Source organism: Molossus molossus, unplaced genomic scaffold, assembly GCF_014108415.1.
Source record: "Molossus molossus isolate mMolMol1 unplaced genomic scaffold, mMolMol1.p scaffold_m16_p_12, whole genome shotgun sequence".
In the NCBI taxonomy this organism is placed as follows: domain Eukaryota; kingdom Metazoa; phylum Chordata; class Mammalia; order Chiroptera; family Molossidae; genus Molossus; species Molossus molossus.
The window spans coordinates 38356524-38379259 of NW_023425347.1; the positions used below are offsets into that span (position 1 = coordinate 38356524).

At 47.1% G+C, this 22736-nt stretch overlaps 1 protein-coding gene across 9 annotated transcripts in view; it reads left to right on the forward strand.

Moving 5' to 3' along the window:
* Positions 1 to 20268, forward strand: part of MCOLN2 (mucolipin 2) — a 56033-nt gene extending 35765 nt beyond the window's left edge. For 4 of the 9 annotated variants that reach the window (XM_036255797.1, XM_036255800.1, XM_036255799.1 and 1 more), the window contains exons 8-14: positions 4803 to 4915; positions 6082 to 6231; positions 7638 to 7739; positions 7846 to 7968; positions 15112 to 15318; positions 16822 to 16943; positions 19991 to 20264. In XM_036255797.1, coding sequence (XP_036111690.1) covers positions 4803 to 4915; positions 6082 to 6231; positions 7638 to 7739; positions 7846 to 7968; positions 15112 to 15318; positions 16822 to 16943; positions 19991 to 20027 — 854 coding nt within the window. In that variant the 3' untranslated portion in view covers positions 20028 to 20264. Of the gene's footprint in view, positions 1 to 4802; positions 4916 to 6081; positions 6232 to 7637; positions 7740 to 7845; positions 7969 to 8124; positions 8481 to 15111; positions 15319 to 16696; positions 16736 to 16821; positions 16944 to 19990 lie in introns of those variants that run through there. The other 5 variants (XM_036255804.1, XM_036255802.1, XM_036255801.1 and 2 more) reach the window with 5 other exon arrangements.
* The last annotated feature ends 2468 nt before the right edge of the window (positions 20269 to 22736 follow it).

Sequence of the window (22736 nt, forward strand, 5' to 3'; positions counted from 1 at the left end):
TGCCCTGACTGGGAATCGAACCAGCGACCTCTTGGTGCATGGGTCGATGCTCAACCACTGAGCCACACCGGCCAGGCCCACTACAAGCAATCTTAGAGATTTGTTCTAGTTATATGTTAGAAAGGAAGGTACTGGAGGCTCTCCTTGCATTTAAAAAGATTTTAAATTCCATTTTCCCAGGAAGTGCCTCTATTCCCTCTGCCTCATTCTATGGGTCCAAAAAAAGGGCTCGGATTCTAGTTTAGTTAAGTGGCTTTCTCACCTAAACCTCTGAAGTACATCCATGGCTCAAGGGAAATGTCACTGCTGGGTGCTAGGCATGGTCCCCACAAGCACACAGCATGGATGTTTTACCCGGTCTCCTGACGACCCACCAGGCAGAAAGTTGCTTCTCCCGTTGTGTAGCTGAGGCTTAGCGAGACTGAATAATTCGCTCGGTGAATTACATTTACTGGCTGGCTGTGGTCCTAATCCCCCGGGTGGGCAGCTTTACTCTCAGGCACTCATGCCATTGATGCCCACGCCCTTGTTAGTGAATCTGTGGACACTCCGATCTTTCTGTCTTTTTTTTTTTTTATCCTCAACCAAGGACATTTTTTTTGCTTTTTTGTTTTTTGTTTAGATAGAGTGGGAGGGAGGTAGAGGAAGAGAGAGAGAGAGAAATATCGATGTGAAAGGGACACATCGAGTGGTTGCCACCCACACAACCCAATCAGGGCCAGGGACAAACTGCAACCGAGGTACATGCCCTTAGTGGGAACCGAACCCGGGTCTCTCTGGACCACAGGCCGATGCTCTAACCACTGAACCAAACCGGAGCAGAGGAGTCGCTGAGGAGCACTCTGGATGCAGATGCCTCGGAAGGTTGCCAGTTCCCAGTCCTGCTTCCTTCTCCTCTGGCCTTTGTCCATCTCGTTCCAGAGCTCACTTCCTCTTCTAATTCTCAGACATTGTTGCCCTCACTGCCCCCCCCCCCCATCTGCATTTCTCTCCGTGGTCTCTCTGAGTGGCTCTGTCCACACCCACGGTTTTAGCTGCCACCGAGTCATCCTCTCTTATCATGAACATCCAGACTGAGCTCAATTTATTGAAAACAGAAAACCAGGAGCCATGCCTGGTTGGTCCTTCCTCATTCCCCGGGTCCCACTGGAGACCATGACCCCTCTCTCTGCTTCATCTCCCGCCATGGTTTAACTTCTTTGCCTCTAACTTAGCTCCAACCTTCACAAGTTCTGACTTAGATTATTCAGGGCTCTTCTCGTGTTCTGCTGGAGTCTCTGCATTTGTCTGTACGTACACTGAAGCACTACGCTAAGCAAAGGCACTGCAGTGTTGACAAAACACGTATGGTCCTTTCTCAGAGCCAGTCATTTGGTGGGGAAGATGGGCATCGAGTGATTCCATAGCAGCCTCTGTGAGCGTTCGCCGATGTTATTTACTTGGGGCCGTTTCATGTGCTTTCATATATAAACTTATTTAATCCTCACCATAGCCCTATGATTAGTTTTTTTTATTCTACCCATTTTTTGGATGAGGAAACTGAGGCACCCTTCTCAAGGATGCTCAGCTTCTGAGTGCAGAGCTGAGATTCAGACCCTGGTTTTCAGGCCCAGAGGCCATGTCCTTCCCGATTCTGCACTGTCTCTGTTCCTTGCCGTCTTTGAAGGCGTAATTTCAGGTTCGGCGGTCATCAAGCAAAGGAGAGTTCAAAGGAGCTATAGGTGTGCACGCTTATAGAAAGTGCTACGAAAGAGCAGGGAAGGGGCTAATGAGGGTGGGAATTTAGGGAATTTTGTTCTGAAAGGAAGATACTCATTCTGAATCCTAAGGCTTGAAAAGAATAATCTAAACGTGAGTGATGGAGAGGGTGCTGTTCCAGGCAGAGGGATCAGCATCTGCAAAGCTCCAGAGGCCAGAGAGAGAGAGAGAGAACTTGGTAGGAGCTGGGACATGGAAGACCAGTGTGGCCTCAAGGTAGAGAAGATGGGGGGAGAGAAGGGATTGGCAGGTAATTGAGACTGCAGGGGTGGGTAGGGGGCCAGGCAGGGGAGAGCCATCATTGGAATTGGGGACAATTCCATGAAGTCTGAGAGAAGCTACGGTTACAAGATCACCTTCCTCCTGTACATTGCCCATGCTACTGTATTCCAAGACATAAATCTGATTACTACTGTCCTGCTTACTATCCTTCCAAGAGGTCATTCCCTACATGTGCAGAAAGAGTTTATCTGCTGGGAAAGTGCACAGTGAGGCTCAGCAGCAGGAATGGGGATTCTGAGTGGGAGGTATTTTGAATTGTTTGTTTCCTCATGCATGGAGAACTTAATGCTTGTGCTTTTTTTTTTTTTTTTTTGATCTTTATTGTTGAATATATTACAGATGATCCTCATTTTCCCCCCATTGACCCTCTCCCCACTCCCGCCCCCCTCCTGCCTTTCCCCACACTGTTGTCTGTGTCCATTGGTTACATATAAGTTCTTTGGTTTATTTCTTCCCACCCCCCAACACCCTTCCCTTTGAGGTTTGTCAGTCTAGCAACCCATTGTACTTCTTAATCTCTTCACCTTTTTCACCCATTCCCCCAACCCCCACCCATCTGGCAACCAACAAAATGTTCTCTGTATCTATGAGAATGTTTCTGTTCCGCCTGTTCATTTTCTTTGTAGACTCCATTGTCGATAGATATCTATTCATTGCCATTTTGTTTTTTCATATATTTTATCTTTTTTTTCAAAAAGACCCTTCAACATTTCATATAATAACGGTTTGGTGGTGATGAACTCCTTTAACTTTTTCTTGTTTGGGAAAGTCTTTATATGGCCACTGATTCTAACTGACAGCTTTGCAGGATAGAGTAATCTTGGTTGTAGGTTCTTGCTTTTCATCACTCTGAATATTTCTTGCCACTCCCTCTGGCCTGCAAAGTTTCTTTTGAGAAATCAGTTGACAGTCTTATGGGAACTCCCTCGTAGGTAATTATCTGCTTTTCTCTTGCTGCTTTTAAGATTCTCTCTTTGTCTTGAACCTTTTGCATTTTGACGATGATGTGTCTTGGTGTGGGCTTCTTGGGGTTCATCTTGTTTGGGAGTCTCTGTGCTTCCTGGACTTGTATGTCTGTTTCTTTTACCAAGTTAGGGAAGTTTTTGCCATTATTGCTTCAAATAGGTTTTCCATTTGAAACCTATTCTCTTCTCCTTCGGGCACCCCCAAGATGCAAATGTTGGCACATTTGAAGTTATCCCAGAGGCTCCTTACACTAACCTCATTTTTTTGTATTCTTTTTTCTTTTTGCTGTTCTGTTTGGGTGTTTATTGCTTCCTTAGACTCAAAATCGATGGTTTGCTTCTTGGCTTTATCTACTCTACTATTGAATTTGTGTAAATTATTCATTATTTCAGTTAGTGTCTCTTTCATTTCTGACTGGTCCTTTTTTATGCTCTTGAGGCCCTCACTAAGTTCACTGAGGTTCTCACTAAGTTCATTGAGCATCCTTATAAGCAGTATTTTGAACTCAGCACCTGTTAGGTTGCTTATCTCCATTTCACTTAGTTCTTTTGCTGGGGTTTTGTTCTGTTCTTTCATTTGGAACCTGTTTCTTTGTCTCTTCATTTTGGCTTCCTCCCTGTGTTTGTTTCTATGTATTACTCAACGAGTGGTATGGGGCTAGCTGAGACCAGATGCTGCTTGTTTGAAAGAATTTAGGAAAACCTGAAGCAGGATCCAAGACAGGCCAATCCTATGGTTAAGCAAGTGGCAACAGCTTGGGTGGGCCTGAAAGTTGGATGGGGCGGGGCGGGGCCTCAGGGAGTCAGCAGGGCGGGGCTACCAGTGTGAGCCAGGTTGCTGGAGTCCCAGATATGGCTTCTGTCTGCCGCCCCCGGGAAGGGCTCACCAAAGGAACAAAGGCCTCTTACAGAACGTTTGTCCCAGAGAAAGTCCCCTCTCCAGCTCTCGCTCCGGTGCCAAACAGCTCAGTTCTTCCCTGTATGTCTCTGGTGCCCCTCGAGCTGCCTCCCCTCCAAGCTTAGAGGGAGAGAGTCCGATAAGTCCGTGTGCGGGCCCTTTAGGGAGCTGCCTGGGGCTCCAGCCGCATCAGCTTCCCTGAGCCTCAGTTTCCGCTGGTTTTTCCAGCCAGAAGTTATGGGGACTTCTCTTCCTGGCACTGGAACCCTGAGCGGGGCGCCTGGTGTGGGACAGGGACCCCTCAGTCCTCAGGGAGGACCTTCCCAGCTGAGGTGTCCTCCTGATTTTTATTCGCCACAGGTGGGCATGGGACCAGCCCGTCCACCTCCGCCTCTTCTGCCAGTCTTCATGTGGCTCCTTCTTTAACTCCGTAGTTGTAGGACTTCCAGTCAGCTCGATTTTAGGCGGTTTTGAATGATGGTTGTTCTGTAGTTTAGTTGTAACTTTGATGTGGTTGTGGGAGGACGCGATACCATGTTTACCTACCTGCCATCTTGACCAGAAGTCGATGTTTGTGCTTTGATGTGAAAGACCTGAGAGTATGTCAGCAGGTTTGCCTCTTTTGAGTGGAGTCCAAATGGACCACCTTCTGTCAGATTCTATTCTATATAAATATTTATAAATGCATGTTAGTACACCTCTTAAGAGTTTATATGTTTTTAAAGGTATAACTCTTAACATCAGGGGATGTCATTTGCAGACTTTGAGTGAATGCCTCGTGATTTGTCTCTGATGCTTAAGAATGTATCACTTGAACTTCTGTTTTGACTGCCATCTTGTTCAGAAATTGTTCCCCAGTGAGGTGTGTTTAACGTTTGGATTCTGTTTTGGTTCCTCAGTTCAGAAAAATACTCAGTACGTGCTGGCGTTTGACGCCTTCGTCATCGTGATTTGCTTGGCATCCCTGATTCTGTGCACGAGGTCCATTGTTCTCGCCCTGCGTTTGCGAAAGGTGAGTGTGTGCTCGACTTCCGTCCCTCCCTCTTGGCCTCTGCCCTCAGTCTGTCCCAACAGTGGACCCTGATGTTGGGTCATCCTGCCCTTTCCAGAGTCCGGGAGTAAATTAGACTCCTTTGAGCGATTGCCCCTAAAAGGCATTAACCAGCCTGAGGTGTGGGGGTGAGTGAAAGCTCCCACTGTGTCGGATGGGATCAGATAATTATCCTGCTTAGAACTGAGCTAATGAGCACAGGTGCATAACGGGGAACTCGCAAGCTTTTGAATGTTTCCAGAATAAATGAGACCCCTTTTGAATTCAGGAGTAATCTTAGGAACAGAATATTAGCACATGTGGGTTTCATCTTTTGTCTTCAAATCAGAGTTCATTTTGACAGGGGGGCATGATAAATGGGTGATAATGAAGTGTACAATACTTTATTCTATTTTTAAAATAGTTTTAAAGTTCTCCCCTGAGTTTCATTTTACCTTTTTACACTCAGGGCCCTTGTGAACATATGTCCCAGCTCCCCACAAATCTTGCTCTGGTCTGCAGCGTGGGTGCGAGTGCTCTGGGGTCAGGTGCGTGAAGTCATTAGAATACCACCAGTGGAGCAAGAACACAGTCTACATTTCATTATTCTTAGTCTTGACCTTTGTCAACTTATTTGTAAATATCCACTTCTCGTTCTGCCCCTCCTGCCCTCAAGTCCCCTGATACTCTGATCCCAGGTCAGGGTCCCGGTTCTGCCCCAGCAGGGGGGTGGGCATTGGGAGTACACAGCCTGAAGCTGGAAGGTCTGGGTTCCGCCTCTCCACGCCTCCATTCCCTCCTCTGGAAGATGGGGCTAATAGTGCCTCGTTTGTAGGGTGCTGTCCGGTTGAATGAGTTGATAGCATGTAAAATATTTAGGATGTACTGTTAGCCCTTACAAGAGTCTGTTGGAGTTAGAGCACAAGCATATAATGTTTGAGTTCACTTGGTAGGCAGTTGGATGCTTATGTCTAGCCGGGTAGATCAGGGAGAAACTGTGGGCCGCGGTCTCCGGGCTTGAAGCGCATCTACCGGGTTGGGAAAGGAAATGCCGCATCATGTTGTAGGCGAGAACACGGTTCTTCGCTTGTCTTCTTCCAGAGGGCAGTGGGGTTTGTAAGAAATGCTTTTTAAAATGTTCGCTGCAGAGATTCCTAAAATTTTTCCTGGAGAAGTACCAGCGACACGTGTGTAATGCTGACCAATGGGAGTTCATCAATGGATGGTATGTCCTGGTGATTATCAGCGACCTAATGACCATAATTGGATCCATACTAAAGATGGAAATTCAAGTAAAGGTGAGGGGCCACCCACTTTCAGTCTGTGCTCCTTTCTATCCTGGATGCCCGCACATCCTTTGGGGTACAGAAGCCTTGTGGAGACCAGTTTGGTTCTCATGTACCCTCTTTTCTCACACCCATGTGTTGGAAGCCTCCTCTGACCCAGTTCCTCCTGAAGAGAGAAGAAGGGAGCCAGTGTTCTGTGGGAGATGACAGGCCTGCAAATACCCGCAGGAAGCTTGGCAGTGTCTTGAGAATAGGAACTGAAGTTTGAGAAGATCGGTTGTTTGGGGGGGGGGGGGTTCATTTATTCTTTTAAGTCGCAGGAGGAGCAGCTGACTGAGAACCAGCCCCATCAGGAGGCGGTGGTGCCCCCGCCTGACCAGAGGGGCCCGGCAGAGGGGGCGATGCAGGAACATCTGAGTGTCGGCTGGGTGCCTGACTCTGCGTATAACTTCATTGATTTGACCTTATGGCCAAGTCTCAATTACTTCACCGCTGCTCCCCTCCAGGCTATGCTGTCGGTTGGGAATTCTTACTAACTGTCCCTCCGACACTAACGGACCTCCCTTGTCCATGCTGACGCCCTCTGGCTTCCTTCCGGCCGACTTCCTCTCTGGCCTGGACTGTATGGCTGTCTCCTCATTGCTTGTCTGCCTTCAGCCTACATCCCTCAGATCCATCCACCCAGCTGTCAGAGAAAAGTGTCTGGAAGTGTCTACGTTGCTGTTACCATCCTTTCTCCTGCGAACCCCTTGGGGTGAAGTGGCCCCCAGGGTCCTCCTCATCTAGCTCTGCCTCCCTCTCCTGCCTAGATCTCTCTGACCATCGTGCTGACCCTCTGGAACAGCTCTGGCTCTTAGCTTTGGGCCTTGGTTCAGCCTTGTGTCTGTTTACCTGCAATGCTCCCCACCCCCGCCCCATCCCCGCCGTCCTCCAGGCCCAGCTCCGCTCTGGGGTCGCACCCACGGGCAGCTCTGTGACAAGCTGGGTGTTGTGTCTCCTACCGCACTTAGCGTGTGATACTAAAATCGTGGTTGCGCATCTGTCTCCTCTGTCAGACCTAGACACCCTGGAGAGCAGGGCCCGTGTTAGTAAATCACGTTTGAGCCTCCTTTCGAAAGCAGCGGACCGGCGTCGCCTCATATTTAACAAACACCATTAGTTCGTATTCTTCCACGCCCAGGTAAGTACATTTTCCCGTTCAGGATAGCATTCGAACAGAAAGTCAGCGCAACCGATGGAAATCCTACAGGGAAAGGAGGAAACGTCTGGGACTGTGCTCTCTGTTGTCCCCTCCTTCCGTGTGCACCCCTGGGCCACCTGCAGAGCGGCAGCGGACCTTCCTTCCCGTCAACTTGCAGTGGGATCAGGAGGCGGAGCGGAGGGGGGCGTGCTACTCACGCTTGCTTTTCTGTCCCTAGAACATCACGAACTACGATCTGTGCAGCATTCTGCTCGGAACGTCCACGCTTCTTGTCTGGGTTGGAGTCATCAGATACCTGGGTTACTTTCAAAAATACAACGTAAGGAGGTGGCACTGGGGAGCGCCCCCGGGATTGAGATTCATGTCTTCTTCGGGTTCTAGTGAGCTCCGTTAACTCTCCCCCACGCTGCCGGTGTTTTCTCCAGGTGCTCATCTTAACCATGCAAGCCTCGCTGCCCAAGGTCCTTCGCTTCTGCGCCTGTGCGGGGATGATCTACCTGGGCTACACCTTCTGTGGCTGGATCGTCTTAGGCCCGTATCATAACAAGGTGTGTAGCACCGATGCCTCCTTTTGCAAACCAGGCGCGTGGCACCCAGGAAGGGGGCTGCCAGCACTTCGTCGTCATCCCGCTGTCCCCAGCACACACCCTTGACGTCAGCGAGCCGTATCTTTGCTTCTGCTTTCTTTCCCTTTTCCTTTTCAGGATGTTGAAACAGCTGGGGGAGACCAGAGCGTACATTTCATAGCTGCCTGGGACTTGTTTGTGGGTCACTTATCAAGCCAGCGGATCATCAAATAAGAAGTGTTTGGACATGAGATCACTATAATAAAAACGGAAATAGAATGGGGGAAATTATTACAAAATCTTTCCAACTTCAAGTATTAGGGGTTTATTCCAAATTAATAGAAGAGAACAAAGGTGGAAAGGGTGCCCAGAATGGGCCATGTTAGGTTTAAGATGAAAATGATAACACGTCTTGGTCTTTGTAGGTGGTTTTGATGACAGTATCCTCCCTGTGCCTTATTAAAGATCAGTGTCCGAATTTGAAATAATTGCGGGACTTCAGTCAGCATCATAATCTCAGATTTATGCTCAAAGTTACACTCAGATCTTCTTGTTTTATTATTATTTTTTAAATTTTCTTTATTGATTTTATTTCTCTTTATTTTTTAAATCCTCACCCAAGGATATTTTTCTACCTACTATCAGATAGACTGGGAGGAAGGGAGAGAGAGAGATGGAGAAACATCAATGTGATAGAGTCACATCAACTGGTTGCCTCCCACACAACCTGACCAGGCTGGGACGAACCGCAACTGAGGTACGTGCCCTTAACTGGAATTGAACCCACAACTCATTGGTCCGTGGGCCGATGCTCTACCCGCTGAGCCAAACCGACCAGGGCTTCTTTATTGATTTCAGAGAGAGAAGAAGGGAGAGAGAGAGAGAGATAGAAACACTGATGAGCGAGAACATCGATTGGCCGCCTCCTGCATGCCCCCCACTGGGGATCGGGCCCACAACCTGGGCATGTGCCCTGATGGAAATCGAACTGGCGACCTCTTGGTACATGGGTCGACGCTTAACCACTGAGCCACACCAGCCAGGCTGATCTTTTTAAAAAACAATTATTTTGATTGGTAGAAACACCAGGAAATTAAATTAGGTAGGCCTTGGTTTCAAACCAAAAAAGTAAAAGGAGTTATCACAACTTGCAGTTTTTCTGCCATGGGCCTCTGGAATTTGGAACAATAGAAACACCAGAAATAAAAATAACGGCAGCCAACATCGTGTGCTTGTGTGTCAGGCACTGTGCTTAGTATTTCTGTCTTCTCTTTTGTTTAATTTCCACAGTAGCCCATGGTTCTGTCGTCTTGGCTTAGGTGTCTGCAGGAAGAAGAGGTAAAATGCAAAGGATTTTCCTTGATTGATGCATGAAACAAAACATGTGATCATATCTGGTTTATAAACTGTCACAAAGAGTGAGCAATCCACAAAGGTCAAGCTTTCTGTCTTGACCTACTTGAATATATGCTAGTAACCTGGCACACACCCAGGCTTTCTTTTCTTTAAGGGTTGCATTAAATATATCCAAAGAGAATGATTGTTTTCCTGTTGTAGAAACTGTGGAATTAACAAAGTGACAGTCTCTGGGTTAATAGTAAATCTCTTGATAATATTATTGCTCTTCCAATTCCATGCCAGTGCTTTAAAGATGACTCATGAGTAAAAATTGTTCTTTGATGTGATCTCTCTGATCTGGAGAACGTACTGTTTTAGTGCCCAGGAAAATTGACGTTTTTCTTCTTTCCTTGCTGCCTTCTCCGCATGCCTCTCCAAATGATTGCCACTAGAGGGCAGTGTTGCACTGCGTGACATAAATACCAAGTTTACAGATTTCAGATTTACTTCACTGGCTCCAAGGCCTCAGGACAAGTGGCCCTATCCCCTCTGTTGTTCATCTCCCGATCCCATCACTGTCTGGAAGGTGCTCAGATAGTGTTGCTTGAATTTTACTAACATAGCTACTGTTCTTGAGCACTATGTGCTAGATAGATGTGGTACCCAAGTTCTTTGACTCCCTTGCTATGTTAACTCTCCAGTAGTCCCGTGGGGAAATAATATATATTTTACAGAAAATAGGGATCTTACTATGTTAGATGAGTGTCCTGAGGCTACACAGCTAGTAAATGGCAGAGGTCGGATTCACAGCCAGGCCCTCCTGACTCCTATACTCATGCTTTGACCAATACCCAGTAGGACTTTTCTTGGTATTACCTAAAACCGCATTACAGAAGAGCATTTCGTTTGACCAAAGAGGAGGTGAACTACGAGAGAACCACATACTCAGTCTTATTTCTCTCAGTTTGCTCCGTGAATCTGACTGCATTTTCATGTGTTCAGTTCTGTCCCCTTAGAGGGTTCGGGTGAGATTGGGACGCTCCAGATCAGCTTTGCCCAATAAAATCACGAGAGCCGTGTGCTTTACAGTGCTCTGGTAGCAGCATGGAAAACTTAAAACAGAAGCTGATAAAATTGATTTGATATATTTTATCTGAACAGTGAGATATTTTACACTCCTTTTTTTTTTTGATACAAAATCTTCGAAATCCAGTGTGTGTTTTACCCTGACGCACATCAGGTGCTCCTGGTCACAGGTGGCTCGTGGCCACCACCATGCCCACGCCCCACAGAACGGAGGACGAAGGGCTGCCATGAGGGCTGCTGGCAGGTCTGTTTATGGCATCTGTTGCCCATCCCTACCCAGGCTGATATATCGGAGAAAGGCGTAGTTCAGTTAATTTAGTGAAAACACTCACCAGTGGAAGGAGACAATCTTCAGTCTGACTCAGGATTTCTATGCATTCTTTCTCCATGTTGCTGCTTCTTTAAATCTGGAGTTGGAAATATTTCCTGCCTCCTGGGGCCCCCCGCCCCAATCAATTCAAACTCTCAAAACCTTCAGGTTCTGCCATGCAGTCGCTGTTGAATCAGAAGACCTTCAGTATTACCTGGGCAGCACAGCAAGTGTTTTCTAGAATCATAGCAACATTGGGCGTAGAAGCGAACTCTCTATTTAAACAAACAAACCACTCTCGAGAGGAGGAATCAGGAGAACTAGTTTTATGCTGCTGCTTGATGGACAGCAGGACCTACTGTTCTGCTTCCTGGTCGACACCGGGTTTCAGTGGTCCAGCTGAAAGAGGGAAGACGTACAAGAATGTCCCGAGGTGTTGGTGCCAGACTAATGGACCTTGGCACAGCGCTCCATCCAAGTGTCCGGGCACAGAGGGCCGGAGACTGCTGATGTTTAATAATTCAAGATGAAATTTGGAAGAGCATTACTCTCATGTGGCTTTCCAGAGGACATTTTTGCTGCGAGGAATAAGTCACATCTAGCATTGTCCCCATTTTGTGAATGGGGACACCAAGGCATGGAAAAATCGCTGGGCTTTGCTGGCGCCAGGGGCACAAGTTTGGCAGAACTCTCATTACATCTCGTGCTCTCATGCTCTCGAGGCCCCCAGTGTTAGCCAGGCGTCGCTCTTATTTAAAGGGACTGTTACCAGTTAAAACGTGAAACCCAAGTATTGCTCCTGAAGCCAATTTTTATGTTGTTCTCTGACACACACCAGGTTATGTTTTCATTTAAATGAAAGTTCTTTCTGGTTTGATTTCCAAATTTCATTTATGAAACAAATGCTTGGGTTCTCACTGTAGTCCCATAGAACCTGTGGGACTCTTTCTGGAAATACCTGTTTAATATTATTTATTTATTTTATTTATTTATTTTTATCCTCACCCGAGGACACTTTTGCATCCATCTTCAGCGAGAGCAAGAGGGAGAGAGGGAGGAAGAGAGAGAGAGAAACATCAATGTGAGAGAGACACACCGACCGGTTGCCACCCGCACAACCCCAACCGGAGCCGGAGATGAGCTACAACCGAAGTCTGTGCCCTTAGTGGGAACCGAGCCCAGGACTCACTGGTCCATGGGTCAATGCTCTAACCACTGAGCAAAACCAGCCAGGGCCGTTTAATATTTATGAAATGTCTACTGTGCACCAAGCATTGTCAGGTTCTTCTAGCCTGAGTTCTTGCAGGCTCCTTGCTGTTTGTATTCCCCGTGTCCAGCGTGGTGCACAGGATGTGGGAAGGATTCAGCAAGTGTGTTACAGGAACAAGAAGCAGAGAGGCAGCGCGGTACCTGCCTTCCAGGGGCTTTACAAGCTCCTAAGAACCAAAGCGACTCCCTATAAATGCAGTCCTTGTCTGGAAGCACATTAAAACCTTATTTCTCCCTCCTGTGGGTATTTCTAATGTCCACTTCTACTGCTGATTTTGGCCACGGAAACTGGTTCACTGCCACTTGTGGTACAAAATGACAGCGTGTGTACCAATGACTTACCGACGCACCTTACTGAGTCTCTGTTTTAACAGTTGGTGGGTTAAATAAATCTCACCTGCAGAGAGGAGAGAGAGGTATAATGTTGTAAATAACACTGATGTTGAGACAGGTATTGTGTCTAGACTGATACTAGTCACCGCGTTGGAAACGAAGGAATGAATTTGATATGTGCCGACCAACTAGCCACTTGCAGTTCTAGAACCTGCCAAACAAACTGTTAGGGGTTCTTGAAACTAAAGGAAGGAATTGGCCAGAGTCCCAAAGAAACTATGAGACGTATGAATTATTAATGGTGCTGTTAGACTGTAATCGATATCCTTAGGAGCCAGCTTTAACTGTGTTGTCTGAAGGCTAGCGGTGCGGATGGGAATATTTACCCTGAGAACGGCCTGTCTTACTCTTCAGTCGTCTGCATGTTGCTGGGACCTGCCCACTGGATGTCCCCTCTGAAGCCAGGGGAGCGGCTTCGGAGCTGCTGCCGACACAGCCAAGGCGCGGCCCCTGGTTGCATCTGTGTCAGCTGCCCGGGTCACACTTGACCCCATGCACCCAGTCATGGAGGAGGGAGGTGTTTCCATCCAGATGGAGTATGGAGAAGTGCGTTCAAAACCAATTAGAAGGCCAACCAGCAGCTTCCGCTGTGGCTCTAACTGACACAGAGAAGGGACAAGAGCAGTGAAGGCCACCTGTCTTGAGGTGGACTTCGAAATAGCCCTTTAATGTTGGCTGCGTTGGACACGGGACATGACATCAGATGAAGGGAGTACACCCCACGAGGAAAAGATGGAGAAGCGGGTCTGGTGTGGGAGGAGAAAAGCACAGGGCAACTCTGACGAGGAGATGGAAGGAGGGTCTCATCCCAGCCTCCTTGGCCCGAATTCTTGCTCTGCATCCAGACTTCGTATATTCTTACACAGGAGGAATGACCAGAAGGCTGTATTCTCTGAAGTTTAGACCTTGCTGCAGCGTGGACTGGAGGGTAAACAGATTGAGCGGAGAAGACTTTCTTGGAGAGTTCTGTAGTCATCTAGACAGAGGTAGACACATGGGTGGAGTAGACAGACTGGATCCTAGCAACGTAGGAGCAGCAGAACTTTGACGGTTGGAGAGAGAGGGGAGTAATCCACCCACAGACAGAAACAGGGAAATGGGGAAGGAAAGCCCAGTTCCACGTTAGGGTGGCGGGAGGTTTTGGTTTGTTGAATGGGAAGTAGCACAGCTTCCAAGTGGAGATGTTTTACAGACGTTCCGCAGGGACTTGGCTGTCCCCAAAGCCACGCCGACTTCGGGACACAGGACAGAATTAGGCTCAGAAGTCTACAGGACCTTGTCCGCTCTGTTTCTGAAAGCTGTAGCATCTTCTGCCTGTTAGGTCATTACTGTTCCTTAGGGCTTTCATCTAATGTTAACCCTCTGGCCCCAGAGATGTTATTTATTAAGTACCTGCTGTTTGTGTTCAGTGGTGGCAGGATTTGTCAGCCACTTAAGCCGGGAGAGCTGGCGTGGATTTCAGAGGCACGCCAGCCTCAGCCCAGCCCCCGGGCTGCAGGTGTGCGCCTCCGACGGCCTCATATCTACACCTGCACCTCACACTACACCTGGCATTACACCGGCCTTGTCTAAAACTGCGTCCATTTGTAGTGTCCTCCACTCATCCCTCCCAGACCTGTTTTCTTCTCAGTGTCCTCCTTTTCCAATCTACCTGGACCCCATGCACTCTTCCCTTCGGGGGCCCCTGCCCTGGGCTTTCCCCATTCTAGAAGATCTTGGTTTCCCTATAGAAACAGGTCAGGTCACCCTTCCGGCTGAAAGTTTTCCTGGTTCACAGTGCTGGCCTGCAGTAGTTTGAAGAATGCGGAAGACCAAGCAAGGCCCCATGCGCTGTGGCACGGACACGCCTCTCCGGCCACTTCTGAGGCTCAGCTCCGTATGTCCCCATATTCACCGAGCAGATCCTACCCTTCTCCTCTCACTGGGGACTCGGCCTTCAGGCCCAGTTCTGAGGGTCACTTTCCCTAGACTCCCCACGCAGCTCTCCCACGGGGCGTCGTATTACGCTGGTTGTGGTCTGTCCGCTGTTAGCTGGGAGCCCCTAGAAGGCATGGGGCATGGTCGTTCATCCTTCACGCTCCCATCACTGAGAATCTTTAGTTTTCAATGTGCTAACATCACCAGGATCTGTGATTGGAAAGGCTACAGCGAACCATCCATTTAGCAACATTTCTGAAGCCGGTCCTGCGTCTTTGCTGGTTGTAGGACACAGCTGCTCCGGCTCTGTCCAAAGCGGTTTGTTTAGCAGACTACAGCCTTATAAATGTTCATCACTTAGACCCAATAACAGGGAAAGACATGAGGCTTAGAAATGCTCATTACATTGCTCTTTACAATAGCAAACATTATGGGGAGGCTCAGCGACAGGGAAGGAGTTAAACTTGACATTTCTAAGGAGTGGTCTGTTATGTGACTCAATGCTCTCTCTACATGTGAATAAGATGATGTTAAGTAGAAAAGAAGTCAAGATCCAAAATTGTTAGATCTATGACGGTCCATATATAAAAGATGCATGGGGAAACATGGAGGGAAATGTCCAGAGAGAGCGAGTGTCCCAGGGAGTTTTGGATACGGACTGTGTGCCTGCTTGGGTGTTCTCACTGTCTTCAAATGAATGTTACTCGTTATAACGGTGACAACAGCAGCCTCAGCCAAACGAGCTAACTAGATACTTCTCTGCTCTTTTGGATGACATATCTCAAAAACTAATTTTGGTTTCCCCTCTTCAGTTTGTAGCTCTGAATACAGTTTCTGAGTGTCTGTTTTCTCTGGTCAACGGCGATGACATGTTTGCCACCTTCGCTCAAATCCAGCAGAAGAGCATCTTGGTGTGGCTGTTCAGTCGCCTGTATTTATATTCCTTCATCAGCCTCTTCATATATATGATTCTCAGCCTTTTCATTGCACTTATTACAGACTCTTATGACACCATTAAGGTAAGTAATTATCATTATTTCCTGTCAAGAAAACTGTAAATTCTGTGTAGATTGGAACATAGGGGAAAAACTATATTTTTTACTTACTTAAAATACTACATTTTAGTTAAATCTTGAGGTTTTGTAGAAAAGACAGTTGTTGGCCCTGGTTGGTGTGGCTCAGTTGGTTGAGTGTCTTCCTGTGCACCAGAAGGTCACTGGTTCGAGTCCCAGTCAGGACACATGCTCAGGTTGGCAGGCTGACCGCTGACTGATGTTTCTCTCTTTCTCTCACCTTCTCCCTTCCTGTCTCTCTCTCTGTCTCAAATCAATAAAAACATATTTGAAAACAGAAAAGAGACTTGTCGGATGTTGCAGTTTAGTTTTAAATATGCATTTAGGACATTGTCCCTGCCGCCCAGATCGGGGGGTTGGTTTGGAGGTGTGGTGACAAAGGCAAAGGTGATGGGTGAGGATGGGCTGAGGTTGGTGAGGCAGGTAATTGGGCTGCTGGTCTCAGCAGCGACAGGTGTGCCTTTCTGTCCTGGAGCTTAGGCTTTGAGGGGTAAGTTTCAGTGACAAGGGGTGACCACCACCCTGACACCGTGCCGATATTGGAACACCAGTGGGAAGCGGAGGCTTTTGTGGCTGTTTCACTTCCTATTTTCCTGAGCCACCTGGTGGGTTCTGTGTCCTTTCAGTCTGGGTCCATTTCACTGGCTGTCGTTCTGCTGCCTCTGGTGGTGACCCCTGCACAGCGGATAGTCGTGCTTGGAAAGTCCTGTTTCAGGCCTGACAGGGGAGCAACCAGGGTGCTGTGTCAGTGCCTCAGGGTGCTGTCCTCTTCTGGAACCTTCTCAGACAGGTTAAGAACCTGGTTCATTGGAGACACTCCTGAGCACGTGTATTGTGTGCAAGGGGAGATTCGTTTCCCTGGGGGAGTGGAGGGTCGGCTCTACCAGCGGGGCTGGGCATGCAGAGAGCTGTGGCACGCACACTTCTGCTCCGTGGGCCCGACTGTGATGTGGCAGTGTCTCTGTGGGTGGGCCACGTCCTGGTGACGTGGTGGATGGCCTCACTTAGCATAGAGAGGAGCTCTCGGGGTCTTTGTGTCTGTTTGGATCAACCTACTGCCTTCTGCCCCATTAAGGGACCGTCTTCCATAGAAGCAGAAATAGAGATTACTTCTCAGGGGGGCTCTGCATGGGCGGTGAGGGGAGGGGAAGTCTTATCTGCTCTTAAAACTTTGGATTATTTCCTTTATTTCTCTTTCTAACACACCCCTCCCCTGCCTCACCCTGGCTTTCTTCCTGGTGTTGTCCTTTGGATTGTCCTCTGCTCCGTGGTGGCCCTGCTTGGCTTCCTGGGACCGACACTGATTCATCATTGTTAACATCAGTTCTGGGACCTGAGCTTCCGATAGGAGAGAGTTGTGTGTTAGCAAAGGTGGGTTTGGCTTGTTGACAAAGGGAGCGATTTCTCACGCTTGATAAACAAGGTAACACCACTGTGTACTTTTTGAAGAAATACCAACAGAATGGGTTTCCTATGACGGACCTGCAAGAATTCCTGAAGGAATGCAGTAGCCAAGAGGAGTGTCAGAAAGAGTCCTCGGCCCTCCTGTCCTGCATGTGCTGTCTGAGGAGGTGGGTATTGTGCGCTGGTCCCCATGCTCCGGGCCAGCTGCCCTCGCAGAGGACTTCCCAGCGCTCACCACGCTCAGAAGCCAGCCCGCCGGGGGAAGACCGTCGTTCCTCCCTCGGAACCGGCTTGAGAAACGAATTCTTAGAAAACAGGGTAGAAAGCGACATGACCTGGTTGAACTCTCACGGGGATATTGTGAGACGATGTGAGAAGGCAGGAATTAGTCCCTGAAGGCGAGAGGGTGAGCCCGAAGTGGCCAGCGGAGGAGGTCGAAGCCCTCAGTTGCAGAGGCAGGAGTCTGGAGTGTGGAAGGCGTGTTCCCTCTCCGCCGCGTGAGATACGGATCCTCTTCCTGACCGGGGCAGGAAGCCTGCCGGAGAGGGGCTGTCCAGTCCCGGCGTGGGAGCACGCCAGAGGCTCGTCCCTGGCCAGCGGCCCTTGCTCACTGTTCATCAGGGCACTTCAGACAATGGTCTAGGCGGGCGATTCCCAACCTTTCCCTCTCGTGGCACACATAAACTAATTGCTAAAACTCTGCGGCACACCAAAAGATGTTTTTTTGCAAATCTGACCAAAAAAAAAGGTATAATTTTTTTTTTATCCTCACCTGAGGACATTTTTTGCATTTGTCTTCAGATAGAGCAGAAGGGAGAGAGGGAAGAAGAGAGCGAGAGAAACATGGATGTGAAAGGGACACATCAAACGGCCTTCACCCACACGACCCCAACCAGGGCCGGGGACAAACTGCAACCAAGGTACATGCCCTTAGCGGGAACCGAACCCAGGACTCTCCTGGTCCGTGGGCCGACGCTCTAACTGCTGAGCCAAACCGGCCAGGGCAAAAAAAGGTATAATTTTGATTCATTCACACTTGAACGGCTACTGTTGTGTTGGCTGTTGTCATTTTTTTATTTGACAGGTCAGGAGTGGGGAACCTTTTTTCTGCCAAGGGCCATTTGGATATTTATAACAGCATTTGCGGGCCACACAGAATTATCAACTTAAAAATTAGTCTGCTATATTTGGTCAGGCCAATTTGGTGAGGTGTGTGATGTTAGCTGGTATTGATTTTGTGGGCCTTACGCAGCCTGAGGACCAGATGGTCCCCACCCCTTATTAAGGGAAAATAGGTCAGTGTTCCTGGCTAAGTAGTCAGGCACTGCATGTTTTAGAAAAGTCTTGCAGCACACCGGTTGAAAATCGCTGGTCTAGACCTCAACGGCAAAGCCTCCACGTGATGGTTTAGGGACTAGGACGAGGATAATATTTTTTTATTTTACTCATGTTTGTTTTCCTCTCTAGTCAGGGTAGGGGGTTGTTAACTCAAAGTATCCCCTAAACCATGGTTTTTGAGAAGGATTCTCTAAAGTACATTTCTGAAGGAAGGTGGGGGAACATAATTGGTGCTTAAAACCACAGGATGGATTTCCTTCTAATCAATTCATGCCGCATCCTGGGATGTGAAAGGATCCGATTGAAGCATTTCCAAAGACGGTCTGGTAAATATAAAATGAGGTCTTCTGAGAAGAGTTCAGTTTTTAAAATCACATTGTATCCTCTCAGAGCATTAGATTGTTGGCATAGAAACTGGGATAAGGGGAAATTAATTTTCTTAATAGGCAGCTGTTTCCTCAGAGGCACCTTGTATAAGGAAAGTCACTCCAAGTTGCTTTTCGACTATGTAGTTAACTGCAAAGAACAGCAACAACAACAAAAATCAGCTCAGAATGTAGTCGTGAATTCTGGAAAGTGACCGATAGGTGTTTGGGGTTTGGTGTGTGTGTGTGTGTGTTTGCACCATAAAAAGCCCAGGAGGTTGTCCAGTGTTTTCTTGTGCAGTGTATGGAATGAGTAAACGATGGAAGGGGTGGGCTTGAAGCTGAATCCCTAAGGTTGGGTCTGAGTGCTGGGGAGCAGTGTCCGCAGACAGTTGGCCCTAAGTTGTGCTCGGATTGCTGAGACACTGCAGACGGAGGGTCAGGCCGTCTGTAATGAAAGAACTAAGTGGAACATGAGAGTCCACCAAAGGAAATCAGCTGAAAAACTGGGATGTTCAAAGTTTTGAACAGAGAGGGTATCAAAAATAACAACAGAGGTGGCTGTTAGCAAAGACAGTTGTGGGTGCAGTCAGCTAGAACATCCTGAACCGAATAATCAGATCTAAGCCTAGACCTGGGGGCGTTTTGGTGGACCCTGAAGAGAGTGAATGAAGGTCACAGCCCCCGATGAAGGAAATGGATTGTACTGGGCCTTGAGACAAGTGATAGCTTTGACTTCATAAAAAATTAAGTACACCTAGATGTGTTTAAAGGCCAGGAGCCAAAGAATGGAATCAAATCGAAGAAGGCTATGAATGGAGAGTAAATACTGGAGAAAGATCTCACAGAGCAACCAGAGGAATTAGGAAGGGCATTGCAGATACTGGTGTGTGGGCCCCCTCTTCGGCACCCATGACAGACAGCCCTGACTGTCACAGCTCTGCCACCCCCAGAACACAGACGGGGTCACTCTCTTTCAACCAAGCCGTCCAGCAACCACCACAGATGATTCTCCTTCAAATTGTTGACAGAGCCTCAAGCCTGATCATCAGAATACCTGGGTTTTTGGCTTAGACTCTGCCAGTTACCGAGTGTGTCCCACGACCTCTCCTACACCGCTTGGTTCCTCAGGGTCATGAGGGGGAGCAGGTGACCTCTGACACCTCTTCCAGCTCCAGTGTAATGTGGTTCTTTGGAAAGATGTGCTCCGTTGAACAGATGCGGAGTTTACCTTTCTCCTTCTCTGCTGCTGTGAAGAAGGAGGATCTGCTGTTCAGGTGTGAAGAAGGTTGTGTCCAGGGAGGGAGATGGAAGGTCCTCCACGTCGCCCCAGAGCATGTACTAAACCAAGAATAATGTCAAATGCCCTTCTCAATTTTTTTCCTTCTTAATGTTCCCCTTAGCATGTTGAGAACCTATTTATGCCCAGAGTTTGGAGTATTCCTATTCCTTCTCGAAGATTTTGAGTCATTGTTCTCTTTTCTCTTTCCTCCTACCCCTTTCTGTTGCAGGAAAGAAAGTGATAACAACTTGATACTTACTAATTAAAATTCTTCAGCCAAAGATAATTGAGTTTCAGGCATCCTTATCCAGCCAGTGCAGAGGGACCCCAAATGAGGTGGACCAGCAAGTCCAAACATACTGATGTTCAATGTGGAGTGATAAAAGGGACTGACTGTCAGCTGGAGGAGCACAAATGAAGTCCCCAAGTTCCCTTCTTTGCTTGGATGATGAAGCCTAGACTGCTGTCAATTACTGGGCATTGGTGCAATAGATCAGTGGTAATGAAATTCTTTTAATTTATGACATGACAGTGTTGGGATGCACAAAAAGAAAAATCCCATTTCAGAATGTGCAAAACAATGGTGTTTAAAGCCACACATTTAAAGGTGTTTGTTTATCCTCAAATAGGGGTTTGTCTTAAAAGTGATTCTTGGCTTAGAAGACATTTGTTAATTCATGGTCTGCACCGAGATGAGTTGGTTGAAATACCAAATTAGAGACTCAAGCTGGAAAACCATTAGGCCATTTCAAGGTGACATTTAAGTTAACAGAAAGACCTCTTTCAGTGAACATTTCTTGGCCTATTTTCCTGTGGTTTTCTTCAGTATGATATGAAGCAACCGTTGGCACGGTCATGAGATGAATGGGAAACACCTCGTCACTTGTGTTCACTGCTGTTTGTGCACACGTGGAAGCCAACTGTAGCAGAGCTTGTTGGTTCTAACAAACAGGCTCCTCTGTGGTGGGGATTTGCCTTTGTCAAGCAAGGAAAGATGGTATTTTTTACCTAAATAAATTTATTTTTATCATAACATATGGAACTACTGGAGTTTTTTTTTGTTTTTTGTTTTTTTTAATGTAGACTCTCTTAACATCTACTTAGTGAAACCTTCATGTCATATCATGTCTCTGGTCTCCAAAAGGGATTTCCAACTTTCTTAAAAGCAGCAAAGGAGATATAGGGGCTAGTGTACAGAAGCTATTCAATACATATTTATAATAATGACTTCAGAGATTACGATCACTTCATGCATAGTTTATTTCACACTTGGGCTATCTATCTCGGGGTCAACTATTGTAAATGTATTGTGAAGAGAAGAATTTGAATGAAACAGGACACTCATCCAGGGCTCTCTCTCTTGTTCCCCTGCCCCTCCCTGCCAAGCCCCTACTAGATTTTCCATCTCATGCCCCTTTCTTTCTCCTTGTCCCCACACTTTCTTCATGTTCCCGCACTAACTCTAGGCCAGGAAAATCACCCAGTCAATACCATTAAAGCTTATAAAGTGAGTGACTTGTGTGTACACATGGAATACTTTGCTAAGATTATAATTTTAATTAACTACTTTTCTTACCCAAAAATGTGGAGTTATATTTATTATTATTATTATTATCATTGTAAATTTATCTTTATTGTTGAAAGTATTACAGACGTCCCTCCTTTTTGACTTTTAAACTCATGAGCATTTAACTGGTGTTTCTGCGGTCAGTTGTATGACTCCAGAATCAGGTATGCAATTAGATCTCTTACTCACTTCCGAGTGTACCCCCAGTGCTTAACTTGTCTCATAATACAGTTGCTATTCAAGCCTTATTTGAAATCTGCAGCCCTGACTACCATTTGAATAGAAGATTAATGATCATCGTCCAAGCTCATGCTTTTCTTTTATTGGCTTTTCTGTTTCCTTTTATTTCCTTTCCCTCCAGTGGGACAGAATATTTTCAAAAGAAAAATCTTTTTTCAAGGTTACCCTGGATCTGTGAAAACATTGTTTTCTCTCTTTTTAATAATTTTAAACAAGTGTCACTTTACCAACTGTATTATCTGTTCAGATTTTATTGAACAATGTTGTTCTCATAACTCTGCTAACAGACACTTCTGGGACAAAACCTTTTCTCTCCTACCCTAGGCTTCTCCTTGGAGAGTTGGCTGTAAGTTAGGAAACAGGTTCCTTCCACCGACTGATTTCATTTTGGGATTTCCAACTCTTGTAGCATGTACCTTCTTGGTTGGCAGTAACACCCTCAAAGCCAGATGCAACATCGTTAAGCTTGTTGACTTGGGGTGATAGAAAAGAACATGAGTGTGGAAGTCGTCTAGATATACTTGAGTTAAAATCCCGGCTTACCCTTTAGCTTTGTGGCCCTGGGAAAGTTACTTTCTACTTGGAAGTGGTGATGATAAACCTGTGGGGTTGGCTTGTAAGACAGATAAGTTGTGCAAAGCCTGGCTTTGAATGGAAACCAACCTCAGCCATTCTTTCCCTTTGCTTTTTTGCCATGTTAGTATGTAGGTTCCATCGGACCAGGGGATAGCGAAGACATGATGTTTAGTCTGCAACCCATCTGCCTGGGCTTCTGTCTTCCTTCTGCTCTCTGAATCGTCTTGCACAGGTCACACTGTGCCTTGATTTCTTCATCTCTAAAATGGGGATTGTGAGGATTAAATGTCCAAATATGAAGTGTGTGGAACAGACCGTGAGTCATAAGTGCTCAATGACTATGAGACCTTCAAAAAGCTTTTCTCGTCTGGTCTACAGATGTACAGATTGATTCATCTGGATCAAACAGGGAGATCTTTATTTTGTAATGAGCTCACCACACACTTTGGTGGACTTTGTTCCAGTTAGGACTTCCCGTGTGCAGACGTCTCACATCTAATTCTGTCCTGGAGGCAATGATTGACTCAGCTGTCAGAAGCTTGCACTTAGCTGTGGAGGGGCCTGGATGTGAGCAGTCTAAGGTGCCCCGCCC